At 40.2% G+C, this 13,600-nt stretch overlaps 1 protein-coding gene across 2 annotated transcripts in view; it reads right to left on the bottom strand.

The window, feature by feature from the left end:
* The window catches only part of PTDSS2 (phosphatidylserine synthase 2), a 40,170-nt gene continuing 26,570 nt past the window's right edge, over positions 1–13,600 (bottom strand). For both annotated transcript variants that reach the window (XM_035122778.2, XM_035122787.2), the window contains 4 exons: positions 12,208–12,322; positions 11,062–11,207; positions 3,173–3,358; positions 1–2,364 (listed from right to left, as the gene is read on the bottom strand). In XM_035122778.2, coding sequence (XP_034978669.2) covers positions 2,220–2,364; positions 3,173–3,358; positions 11,062–11,207; positions 12,208–12,322 — 592 coding nt within the window. In that variant the 3' untranslated portion in view covers positions 1–2,219. The remainder of the gene's footprint in view (positions 2,365–3,172; positions 3,359–11,061; positions 11,208–12,207; positions 12,323–13,600) is intronic.

A 13,600-nucleotide genomic window follows, 5' to 3' on the forward strand; every position in this document is an offset into this window, starting at 1 on the left:
CACCAGCAAACAACCTTTTTTATTACATTTGTTCAGTTATCCAGACTATAACTGTAAGACTCAATATTTCAATGAACATAAAGATCAGTACAAAAGTAATGTTTTAAGAGGTCAACTTCAATCTGGGAAACCATTTTCCCCCCCTCTTATACTTCAAATTTTACACAATTAGTTCCTCAAAAAACAAAAACTTAAAATTCCTTTAACGTTCTCCCCATTGCACTTGTTACCTCCAGAATACATGGAGGGCACAACAATACAAAATTACAAGGGGGCAGAGTTTACTAGTACAAAAACAGACATGGACTATATGCCTATGCAAGCCTTGAAAAACTAGGGCCACATTAGCACAGGTACACTGGTACTACCTCTAGTCAGTTCACGAAACAGGTACAAAATTAACCTGAACAACTTCAAAAACCTACTGCTTCCATGTGGGGAGAAGGTTGTTTTTATGTACCAGCTCAACTCAGCATCTGCTCTTTTAAGATGTCTGTTAATGCCTAGCTATAGCCATAGTATTTATTATTACTGAACAACAGATAAATCCTAATTATAAACATCACCCATTCAGTGACTTATCAGTGGTAAATCTTGCACAAATCAAGAAATAAGCTTCACATGATCTTCTTAATTCTGATCATCATGAAACAGAGTTCCTTCACTCATTTTATATGCTAAAAAAATTACTTCATTTGCTGAGTTTTCAAAGATTCATTTATATGGATTTTTTTTTAATTTTGCCCTGCTGAAAGTGTCAATTGTTTAAGAAGAGAGCATTAGTGTCACTCTAGAAACAAGGCAAAGGCAGACTTGTTTTCCCATTCAAGTATTGACATGAAATGAAGCCAAGGTCTGTGCATTGTGCTTTAACCCGCAGCATTTTTGAGATTTTATTGGGGGAGGGGAGGGGGGGGAGAGAGAGAGAGAGAGAGAGAGAGAGAGAGAGAGAGAGAGAGAGAGAGAGAGAGAGAGAGAGAGAGAGAGAAGGGTAGGGCTAACATTTTAACTTATATTCACTTCAAAGCAAATTTCCAGAAGTTTCAACATATTTAAGACAGTGTTATTTTGTTAATATTAATTTAGTGTTACATTTAAGGAGAAAATTCACACAACTGTTTTAGGAATTTGAAACCTGTTCCTATGACAACTCTAATTGTAGAGAAGATATTTGTAACATGAACTCCCATTTGTTCAATGGAGTTTTAGGAGGCAAATGACAAATAAGACAGCCAGAGTTCTTGGACTGGAGGCTCTCATGAGCAGTAGCCTTTTAGCATATAGTGGCTGACTGTGCACACTGCAGTTGCCTCGATATAACTCCACCTTATCTAGTGCAGCTTAAACTCTAGAAGTAACAAGACAGTTCTGGACGATCATATGATATGCTCTGCCATGTGCAATTGAGGGGGGGGGGAGGTCCTAAGACTCAAGGCAAGAGCAGAAACCAGCTCAGTGGTAGAAAAATAAGGCAAAGAACACACAGCTTTGGTGGATTAAATATTTTTCACGTTCATTATAGCCTTCATTTGCTCTATTTAGCTAACAGACAGGAAAGTTAAACTTTCTGGCCTAAGAAGAACGACAAGGATAAATATGAACTGAAGAGGTATTTGGTATCAAGAGGATGCAGTATAAAACTAGCAGGCTGTTTCAAGGTAATGCACCTTTGCTTTGAGACAAAGGCAACTAGATCGAGGACCCCCAAGAGCTGTTTGCAATAGTATATTGTGCAAAGTTATGCAGTTTGTTCTTGAGCTTCAATTGCATCTCTCCATTTATTTTGTTGATATTGTATTAATAGTTGAATGAAAATGAATGGATGAGGAGGACATATTAGTAACACAGTCCAAGGTAGTTGCAGCGGAAAATACCAAACTGTTTTTCACAGTGCACATATTTATTCCATAAAATGTGTTCCTGACACCCCACAAACAGCCATGATTTTCCAGAACTGAGGCTACTAAGATTCCCTTTGCACCTGTTTAATCCTCCATTTTGTAAGATGACAGACATTTATAACACACTTAGGTGGAATTCCCCTTTTGGGAGAAGCATTGCTTCTAGCGTTAGTTGTAAACACCTTCCTCAAGAGAGATTAGGTGGCACCTTTTCCAAAAGGATTCTCATTCATGAGAAAACATCAAAACTTACAAAACTAGGGAGGGTTAAACTTGCAAGAAAAATAACTCTCTCAGTCCTTAATTCATTACTCAAGTTCAAAGTTCTTTCTCTCTGAGTTTATTCCCATTGTGCTCATCTGCCAGTACAGGATGTCCATCACCATTCCTTAAACAATTGTCCTTCCCATATTTATGTTCTTGCTTTTGCCTTCTTATCTCTTTATACCGTAAGGTGATATTTCTAGAAATAAAACAAATACATTTTAGGAAAAAAAGAGAAACACCACAAATTTAGAAAAAAAGCTCAGTCCTTTTGTTGCCTCTTTTCATTTCCCTGAATGAGGCAATTATATGACCAAACTCAGAGTTTGGCTATAGCTAAACATTAAGCATTTCCTTGTTCTAAAGTGATAATTCTACAGCAATTACAATAGCCTTGTAAATACTCAGGATTTGGAGATGATCCTTCCCACCCCGCACACAAATTTGCTCTCCCCCTTCTTTATAAACTCCATCAGTTCCAACTGTCCAGCTACTAAAAGACAAGGAGCAAATTGCCACTATCAATTCAGTTTCTCCATAGTGCAAGCAGCTGCTCCCATTTTCTCCCCCAGATTTAGAGCTACAGGGTGGAATTCAATGTTGCACAATTACAACCATTCCATCAGTGCATGCATTTCTGTCTGCCAGACAGAACAAATTCTCCAGTCTTCCCCCCTGTACATTGTTCTGGGGGACTCTCCTGACATATACAAACACCCCGCCTTTTTGGTAGAGATGTGTAGGGAGAGAAGGGTGGGGGAAAGTCCCATTGCAACAGCAGCACTAGTTGCACTGGCTTCCACTATCTCAACTGTTTAATTGACTCTGGCCTAATGACTTTAAGCAAAGTGGCAGGAGCAGGAATTAGCCTGCAGCAATGGAGAAAGGGAGAAAATGCATGCAGTGAACCAGTTCCAGTGTATGCCCAGGCAAACACTGTAGGAAGACGCCTGGTGGATCAGACCATGAGTCCACCTAGTCCAATCAGGAATTCAACCCTTGCTTACCGAATAAAGAAGCGCCACACTGTCCAAATAAGAACAAGTGTGACTCCAAGAATCCAGCACTGAGTAATGTAGAACGGAAGTGATAATGTCAGGGTGTAGGGATCATATTTTACCACAATCAGGAACTCTGTAGCTGTGATAGCAGCAACCAACCATGCTTGCTGACCCAACTTCTTATAGAACTTTCTGCAATAATAAAACAGTGTTAGTGCATAGGTATACATTCAAAATGGTATTTCCAAAACAAAAACAGAATAGGCACTTCTCTGATAACAAGACCATATTTCACATAATACTATAATAGCTTTGTTCTTCATCAATTAAAAAAAGGAAGATACAGTTTAGTTTAACAACTGCCCTTCTAATTTCTACCACTGAAGGTTGAAAAATATACAGTATAGCAATATTGTGTGGCTTAACAGTTAAGCAAACAATCTAGTGTGCAATTTCCGCTTATTTACAAAGCAGAACTTTATTGTTCAGTAACTTGACAGAGCAAAATAACTTTGAAGTGACAAGCTCTAACAAAATAAGCTCCAGCAAAATTCTTCAAGAGGCATGCCCAAGTTATCTGTTTCTACAGTGGGAAATAAAAAGTCACATCCAGTATTTGTTGCCTTAAAACACACACTTCCTGGAAAAATCTACACAAGGAAACTTTTAAATACCGTATATACTGGCGTATAAGACGGCTTTTGAACCCAGGAAATTTTTTTCAAAAGTTGGGGGCCCGTCTTATACACCGGGTCCAAGAATCTGCGGTCACCGCATACGGTGGGGGGAGCTCAAAAACGGCCGCATCCCCACTGTATGCAGTGACCATATGAACGCAAAGAAGCGCGCTCGGGAGGGGGCTGCTCCCCGCCAGGGAGAATGGCTCCCTCATGGCTTTGTGACCTGGATCAGCGCAGAGATACAGTTTTGTGTATTTCATTGGTGTCAAGCTGCTGCCTCTTCTCTTTTTGTCAGCGCAAAGCAAAGGGATCTCTCCGTCTCTCTCTCTCCGCTCTCTCTTTCACTGCTCTGCTCAGCGTCTTTCGCTGGCTGTGTGAGCCTCTGATGTCTCTGCCTCTCTATCGCTATCCTCTCTATGGTTTCTTTCCCCCCTTTTCATCGATGTCTCTGCCTCTCCCTCTCCCTGGCTTCTACTCCCCTTTTGCTCACTGAGCCAGCCTCGTTGTCTCTCTCTCCGCTCTCTCTTTCACTGCTGCTCAGCGTCTTTCGCTGGCTGTGTGAGCCTCCGATGTCTCTGCCTCTCTATCGCTATCCTCTCTATGGTTTCTTCCCCCCCCCTTTTGCTCGGTGTCTCTGCTTCTCTATCTCTCCTCTCTCTGGCTTCTTTCCCCCTCTCAATAACTAAGCAAACAAACAAACAAACAAACCACCATTTCCCCGGCTTCAGACTTGAGTGCTGGAGAAGACAGCCTCCCCTCCCCTCCCCGCCAAAAAAGGGCTGGAGTACATCCCAAATTCTATATTTTAACTTGAAAAGTAAGGGGTCGTCTTATACGCCCAGTCGTCTTATACGCCAGCATATACGGTAATAGCCACTGCTATAGCAAGAAAAGTTAATCCTTACTGCCCTTATTCTATTTACTAGCATTAAAATGTTGCCCAATCCAATGGGTGTGTGCGGACATTTCCCTCCCGCAAACAATGATTACCATTGCTTCAGACAGGGCACGATTTTCCAAATCTGGCCTGTCTTTTATTTCTCCAAACTAAGTATTTCCTCCAGTCCTGGAAGAGTGGAGTGGAATTATTTATTTTCATAGCCCCAACTCTGCAGCTGTATTTAACACAGAGAAGTGGCAGTTCTCTACAGTGCTGTCTTCCCTCCTATTAAATCCAGATATTGGTGGCAATATACCAGAAATGTATTGCTCCCTTCTTTCTCTATACTGGAACCACCTTTAGCAGGGTGGGAAGCAGCACTGTTCTGTTTCTCCTACCCTAAGCTGAAGTTCCTGTTGATGGTGGCCAGGTCAGCCTGTCAGGGTTGCTGGCAATACTATATATTTTCTCTGTTGGAATGAACACCATTCATTTATATGGAGGAAACTGAAAGCATACACAAAGCAATGCCAGTGAGGTTGGGTGGACCCTGGGTCCCTGGTGATACCAGAATCAAGCATGAGAGACAGAGGTTTTTTGACCTCTCAACTGTTCCAGAATGCAAAGTATTTGCTTTGTTCCACATTACTTTGTGGAAGCTGATGGACCGACAATGACATCTGGCTTTTGTTGTGTTCAGTTTCTTGGCCACACAGGGCATTAGGAAGTGGCTTCAACATATATATTTGGTGTTTCAAAATATCTATATAGGCATGAACGCAGTCTGCAAAAAAGGAATTCAGCAATCTTTTCAAAATCTTGCAACTCTCAACTGCCTCTTAAAATATTGCCTACCAATACAGGATTTCCAAAGTGGTTACAATTTACTATGGAAGAACAATCACAAATAAAACAGACTGGATTGACAATTTTTCAGGAAAAGGTAGTTTTTCATAGTACAGTGATGAACAAGTTTTCAACCAGGGAAATGGAGCAAGGACACTGTATCAGCATCCAGATAACACTGGAAGGATAGAACATAAGTTTTCAAAATTTTGAGAACATTCACTGAAAATTGAGAAACAGGGTCTCCCATTGCTATCTCAGATCTCAATAAGAAAGACTGCAGGTACAAATGATACAAATCTAGTTGGTATTCCAGACAACACTTGGAGATTTTTCTACCCTAGATCAACAGTGCATTTTCATGTCCATTTCTAGAGAGTGAAAAAAGAAATATGCCATGTGTTCTATCACTAAGCCATCCTTTGCACATATAAGGACCCAGGTTCAACCCCTGGTATCTCCAGATGAAAGATATCAGATATTATCGCTGAGAAAAACCTCTACATGAGATCTTTCTGCTAGGCAAATGAGGCAACACCAAATTAGCTGGTTCAGTAGTCTGCCTTACTATAAGGCCCTTACCTATGTGTTTGCAGTCAGATATGACATAGAGCTGGAAGGCACTAAAAAGCCCTTCAAGATGCACAAGAACCTTGCACAAGAATACTGTAAAGCAAGATTGTCATATACAGGTCAGCCCCTAGATTCCAAACTACAATGTGTTGCAAGCAATGTCGGGGCAACAAACTAGACTGGATTGAAGATTGCAAAGGAGATAACTCCAAAAAGTCTGAGATGAGTAAGCCACCGTAGGCAAGAAGGGGGAAAGCCTTCGTCAACCAAGAATAGTGTGATCAAGTAGAACCCATATGGGAGAAAACCCACCCATTTACTCTTAAAAAATGAAATATTATTCAGTACATGTCCATACCACTCACATCTAGTCTTGGTGTGCAATGCAGCAGAGGGGAAAATAACTCCCAGGTCTCTGCAGCCTCTAACAAACTGTAATTTGACTATTTCTCAAATACCTGGATAAAGTATCTTACCACAAAAAGAAATGGGTCTCAGTTCAAATGTGGTGATGGCCTGTGTTCATATTTAACATATATTTTTATATTGTGATTTTATCCTTTGAACTGCCCTGTATACAAATTTAATTAATTAAATAATAATAATAATAATAATAATAATAATAATAGGACTTTTTATACTCCCACTGTTGTTAGGTTTCACCTTATCATCCTGATTTGTCCTCAGTTCACTTCATGCTTTTAATATCAAGGATCATAAACCATGTGTGATCTTAAGCCTGAATCAGGTAGGGAAACGTCTATGGTCCGAACCTTTCTCCACAAAACTTGTCCGGAACCCCAATGGATACTTCCAAGAGATAAGACCAACCAAAACTCCATCACTGGTATACCTGCTTCCATCAGCTATCTAAGACTAACACACCCACCACTGACATCAAATTGCTTTGATTCCATATCCTCTTGACCTTATTCTTTGAAAATAACCTTAACAGTGCATTATTTATATAATCCAGAGGGAATGACACCAATACTTTCCTCCCGTCTTCCCAATCCAGTTTTCCATGTTTTTTCAAAACACAGCACGACAAACTGCAAAGTGACACTTAATCATGGTAGCCATAGGTAAGTGCATGGCAGAACTGGGGAAGAGATGAAGAGCAGCATGATAGTGAAAAGGAACTAAAAGGCTATTTAAGATTGAAGGGGGGGGGGTGGCGATGACCATGTCAACATTGTCTGCCTGAAAAAAGAAAGGTACTGAATAGCAACAATATGAGTGCTTGGGCTTTCAATTTCCTGCTCTACTATTGGGAAAAGATCTAAATTTACAGAGAACCGGGGGGGGGGTGCTGCCTTCTGTTGAAGTTTGGCTGTTGCATCTCATTCCAACAACTTTTTTTCCATGTAGAGGGCAAATCAAACTCTATATGAACTTACCCAAACCCTGCAGTCATCGTCTAAGGCCCTTCTTCGTGTGCCTCCTCCATGAGAGGTCTGGAGGGTGACAACACAAATAAGGGCCTTTTCTACGATGGTTCCGCATTTGTGGAATGCTCACTGGGCACCTGCATTACATATCTTTATGTGCCAGGTGAAAATGCTTCTCTTGATAATCAGCCTTGGTCTGATTAACATGGCCTTTTAAATGTGTTTGTGGCAGGGATGTTATTGGTTTATTTTGTTCTTGTTTTTATTCTGTATTTTGCATTCTCATTTTGTATTTTTATGATGTGAGCTGCTCTGTGATCTTCAGATGAAGGGTGTATACAAATTTAATAAATAATAAACAGCAACACCTGGCCAAAGTGTACTCAAGATGAGATCCTTTAAAATCCCAGTTGTTTACTTGATCCATATTGGAGACTTCAGGTTATTCTGTTCTGTGATGGACATTAACTTTCCTTCTTCATTTCTCAAGATTGTTCTGGACTGACTTGAGTACCACTCTAATACAACATGATAAAAATACTTTACTAAATTCAGGATAATAGTCCCCTGCATCTCTCTCCATGTATTTGACAAGCTGATTGTAGAGGCAGAGCAACAGAAGCTACTCTTCTCCATCTCCTACAAAGCATGCAATCAATAAGGAAGCCACTAAGAAGCAGCAACAGTGGAAGGTTTCCTGCCTTACAGACAATGTGGTGTTGAAAGGCAAGGGAGATTTATTCAACCAAACTTGAAGAATTCAATGACAAAGAATTGCATCTATTGACTAAGAGCTGCCTTTGAGAGCTGTATTGAACTTCAGTGCTATTGTTCATATTTCACAGAATTATATAACTGTCAAGACAACTGTCAGGATGCTTATATGGTGTGCTGAGGATGGACTCCACTGCAAGACAACTTTAGAACCTTTTGAATCAAACCTAAGTATTTAAATCAATAATTTTATATTGGCTATGCCAAAGATTGTTAAAATAATCAAAACTTAAAACCAATCCAAAGTCCTCAAAAATCAACAGGGATAAAAAAAGAAGCATGGGACCTTTAAGGAGACGTTTGACCACCATAACCAGGAATGGTCAGCCATTTTGAAAGAGGTACAAGTGGTAAAGATTTTGAAAGAGAAATCAGGGATTCAGGAAAAGTATCTTGCCATTAAAAAATTTCCCAGAAAGTTCAAACGTCCAAACTGCCTTGGCATTTTGTCAGCGAAGAAATCCTCTAAGTCAAGATTCCTCAGTTGTTAAGTGGCACTGCCATCTTACTGCTCACAGTATATGGTTGACTTTGTGGATACAGTCCAGTAGATCAATTACAACATTTTGCTTTAAGTACACCTGTTTGTTGCCATCTTCACACAGGCTATGCTTACAGTTGTGAGGCATCTAGAACCTCCTTCCAGAAGCAGATTCACAAATAGGGAGCTGTTCCAGCATGTTGTTCTTTCTGAAGTTTCACAGGCCCCATATGTCTTGTTGGTGGTGGCCTCTCCAAGGAAGAAAATAGTCTGTTGCTGGCTGCAATAGGAGCTTCCTTGCCATATTGAAAGGAATTTTAAAGCCCTCCCTCCCCCATGCCATGAACCAAGCACCCATTATTGGAAGGGAGGCAGCTTAAGTAGTTTTGCCTACCTGAGCAAGAAACAAAAGAAGAAAGCTGCAGGCAACTGTCCCACTAACTGAAGAAAGTAGGAAAAAATATGCAAAAAACTCCCTAGGGAAAGGCAAAACATATTTGCCAAGAATATATGAAGTAGAAAGGCCTCAGAACAAAAAGACTCTTGTGAACGCAGCATCAGTAAAATAAAATAAAAACTGATTACAAAGCTGATTACTTTGTCATCTGGCACATATGTAGTTAGCCAATTAGAAAGGCAGGGATAAGAGCCTTCACTTCTGTCTTGAATTCAAGACGTTCCCCCACATTTGGGCCTATACACCCCCAAATCTTTTGCTGCAGATGGAAAAAGACTGATTATGACTGATGAAACATCACATTTGCAAATGAATGTTAAGCTTATAGACTCTTAAATGAGCAGCTTTCCTGCTGCATGACAGCAGCATGTACACATGGTAAAATCTGGGATGTTTTGCAGGAAATGGTTCCGCTAACCAAATATTATTATTTAGGAATTGTTTGATAAATCATTCTGACTTCCTCATAAAGTGATGTAGAAGGTATCAGAAAAGAAGTAAAAGGCTAAGATTTTTCTGAGAATTATATACGTTGTGTTTGAAAAGATGCCTTTTAGGGAGGAAAAAAAGCAGTTATGGAGACAGGTCTTTTGCTTCCAATATTCTCATCAGTGGAAAATGTGAGAGTGGGGAAATTCTTCTTAACTTCATGTGGATCTGGAACATCAGCAGAACCGGGATGTGCTATCACTTTAGCAATAAGAAGAGCAAGTAGTAGAATATTGTTCATCTATAACTCATGATGGCTCTCTTTGCTGCATGTAGTCATCAATTTCTGCATCTTGAATGGCAACACAGTGAATGAGGCACTGATGACTTATGACGCTCCCCTGTTACAATGTTATGCCATGTAGTTGAACAGAGGGCAGAAGAACAAAGGACAAGATGTTTTTTCCAACTCAAACACAAGGACTAGAAGATGGGCCGGGGTGCTGAGGAGAGGAGCTCACTAATGAGAAACGGAGGCCTCTTCTTACCTTAAAGCAGGAAGTACATCTCATATCAGTAGGTCCAACACGAGGGGGCAGGGAATGGCCTGTCACTGCTGAATGTCCTGAAATCCGACTAAGTAATCAGGTTGGGCCCTTCTTCCCAGTTCTAGGAGTCAAAGACTTGCAAGTGAAACTGATCTTCATAAAGTATTGGAATCCTAGATTCTGAACAAACACTTTTTGTGTTGGTCAGTGAAGAAACAGTAAGCTTAAGTGGTGGGATCAGCCAGTTTGTTCCATCACCACTAAGCCAAAACCAAACTCAGCCTAAGGGATCTGGGTCCTACTGTTTGCTAAACAAGGAAGCAGAAGAAACAAGCTCTAATCAGGCTGGTGTTTGGTGCATGCACTGCCATGCGAGGGCACACTCTTATAAAATTCTAAAGATGTATAGGACATTAAAGAGATCTGTTGGAAAATCTCAAGGAACAAGATTTAAGAAGGGTCTTATGGCTAGACACAGCTATTTCCTCAATCATTCAGTTCCTTAGAAAAGGCCATTCAAAGTGCTGTTCTATGCAAAAGCTAACTGTGTGCCCAAGCTAATATGAGTCATGAGCATATTTTCAGCTTGTTGTGTGGTAATGTTTGAGGACAGCACACAGCAAAGTGACATTTGCAATCCAAAGCATACAACTGGCAAACAATGATATATTTCGTGTCTGAAAACAAAAAACTGCAACTCTTCTCAAGGCTACAGATGTTTTAGCAGCAGCAGACTGATCCATCCATTGCCCTAAAATTTTGCCACTAAAATGCAGCAATTCTCACAAATTCTAAAATTAAGCAAATAAGCATGAATAAGAAGAGTAACCACTTACGGATCATCCATGAAGTCATAGATCTCTCTCATGGCTACACCTCCCACATTCACATAAAATACAAGCCGCAGCAGGACCAGGTAGTGTTCTGGAGGCATCCACAAGACGAATTTCAAGTAAAAAGTGTTCAACTCTGCTAATAAAAACTGAGAGATATGTGCCATTCAATCACTTAATTTCAGGTGGTTTCCAATTATTCATATCTATAACATGCTGTAAATCCTTAAGTATAGGAATTTGAATATACCTGCAGTACCTTGCAAGAGTGGTATTCCTCACCCAAAAGGAGGTATTTTCTTTTACTTCAGAATCAGAGAACCACACAGGTGGCCATCTTTCTGTCTTTAGCTATACAACACTGGAACAATGGGGAAGCGTGTTCTTGGCTTCCCTGGGCAGGTATTAACAGGGAACTTAATAAAATTTTACCCCACTTCTGTCATACCCAAAGACCTAGTTTCACTCAATGTTAAGCCAAACATTGAACAGGTACCCCAAGAGAACATCACAACCATTTTGCTCCTCTAGTCCTGGTGCTTCTGTGGGCTGTCATAGCTTGGCTTAATGTTATGCCCAATTCCAAGCTTGTGGTTTATCCCATTCCAGACAAACAATGACTTGTAGCCAGGCTCTGTTCTATGGCTTACAGCTTCAGGTTTGTCTGCAGCAAGATAAACCATAAGCCCAGGTTCAGATGCAATATTAAACCAAATCATGGTGTAGCTCGCAGCATCAGGACCACAGGAGGTTGCAATCTTTTCTCCAGAAACCCACACATTTGCTCATTAATGTTAAGCTATGGTTTAGGCTTAGTGTTACACACTAACTGGGCCAAAATGGCTTATAAAAAAATGAAATAGCAATCCCTGCTATAAATTAGCACACTCTGCACAGTTTATAGATACTTGTAGATGCTATGGGTGCAGATGGTTTCTTCTCTCCTTACTTCTTACAATTGCCTTGCTCCTGGGATAAATATAGGCATGCTGCTAGAGAAACCCTACCCTTAACTATGTCAGACTCAATTAGTCTTTTTTCTGACATAGGGAGAATTTGAGAACTCCATCTTTGTAATATTAAAAAGCAAGAATAATTCTAAACACTTATGTCAGTTTGGTGCAGCTACAAGAAAGTAGTGGTCCTTACTATAAAAATAATACCACAGACTGCTAGCCATCTGCGAAGACTGGATGCTGGCTTCCACTCAAATTTAACCCAGCTGTATGGCGTGAATTGGAAGGCAATTCTCTTCATTTTTCCTCTGAGGGAGAAAATCACAAGTATCTCATGAAAAGTGTTGCATCAACCATGTTACTAAATTATAATTTTTATTTCACTATCTATTCAAATACCCAAAACTCTGTTCCATAGTCAGTACTGAAGCTCAAGGATGCTGGGAATAAATTTGGTGGATTTGTTAACTTTGTTTAGATATTAGACCTTGAGCTAATCCAGAAAGGTTTGAATAAATTGCTTATTAAGTTATACAAAATCAACTTTGCTTCAAATATCAGTGAATTTTTGTTCGTATTTCAAGATTACTGTTTTACTCCCTGTATTGCTATAATTATACTAATCAATAATTAGTATGGATTTGTTTGGAAGTGAACATGATTTGAGCTTGGCTATCCCTCTAAGGACCCAGGTGGCGCTGTGGGTTAAACCACAGAGTCTAGGGCTTGCTGATCAGAATGTCGACGGTTCAAATCCCTGCAATGGGGTGAGCTCCCGTTGCTTGGTCCCAGCTCCTGCCCACCTAGCAGTTTGAAAGCACATCAAAGTGCAAGTAGATAAATAGGGAAGGTATACAGCATGTCCGTGCGCTGCTCTGGTTCACCAGAAGCAGCTTTGTCATACTGGCACATGACCCGGAAGCTGTCTGCGGACAAACGCTGGCTCCCTCGGCCTATAGAGTGAGATGAGCGCCACAACCCCAGAGTCGGACACAACTGGACCTGATGGTCAGGGGCCCCTTTACCTTTATCCCTCTAGTTAAAACTGGATTCATTATTTAAATGGTTAATTGTCAATACACATTTATATAGACCATTTGAAAAAAAGTGGTAAATATCCTAAATTAAGAGACTTCCCATATGGCTCCTAGACAATTTTTCTTTACAAAAAGCAATTTGGCTATAATTCTTTTCTACAATATGGTCTTTATTTGCCCAGCCTAACTATGGTTTGTTTGAATGTATGGGCTTGAAGTCCTACAGATTAACCAAGGGCTTTTTCTTTGGCTACAAAGCACAATGCAAAGGCACTGTTTGCTGTTGGCTTATGAACCATGGTTTGCTTTAACTATGATTTGACACTATGTTTGAACCAAACAGCCTTGCTTAATCATGGATTGTTTGGCATCCCACTCCAGATGCATGTCAAGCTATAAAGGCATGAGTCAAGAAGTTTGGAAAACAAACCAAACTTTAGAGAAACAATCCATTACTTGTTTGCTAGGCTGTGAGATAGACGACTCATGGTTTGTTGCTGAACTACAAACGAATAAGACTAAGCCATGGCTTAGTGTTTTGTGTGAATG

The sequence above is a fragment of the Zootoca vivipara genome, chromosome 1 (genome assembly GCF_963506605.1).
Source record: "Zootoca vivipara chromosome 1, rZooViv1.1, whole genome shotgun sequence".
NCBI lineage: Eukaryota > Metazoa > Chordata > Lepidosauria > Squamata > Lacertidae > Zootoca > Zootoca vivipara.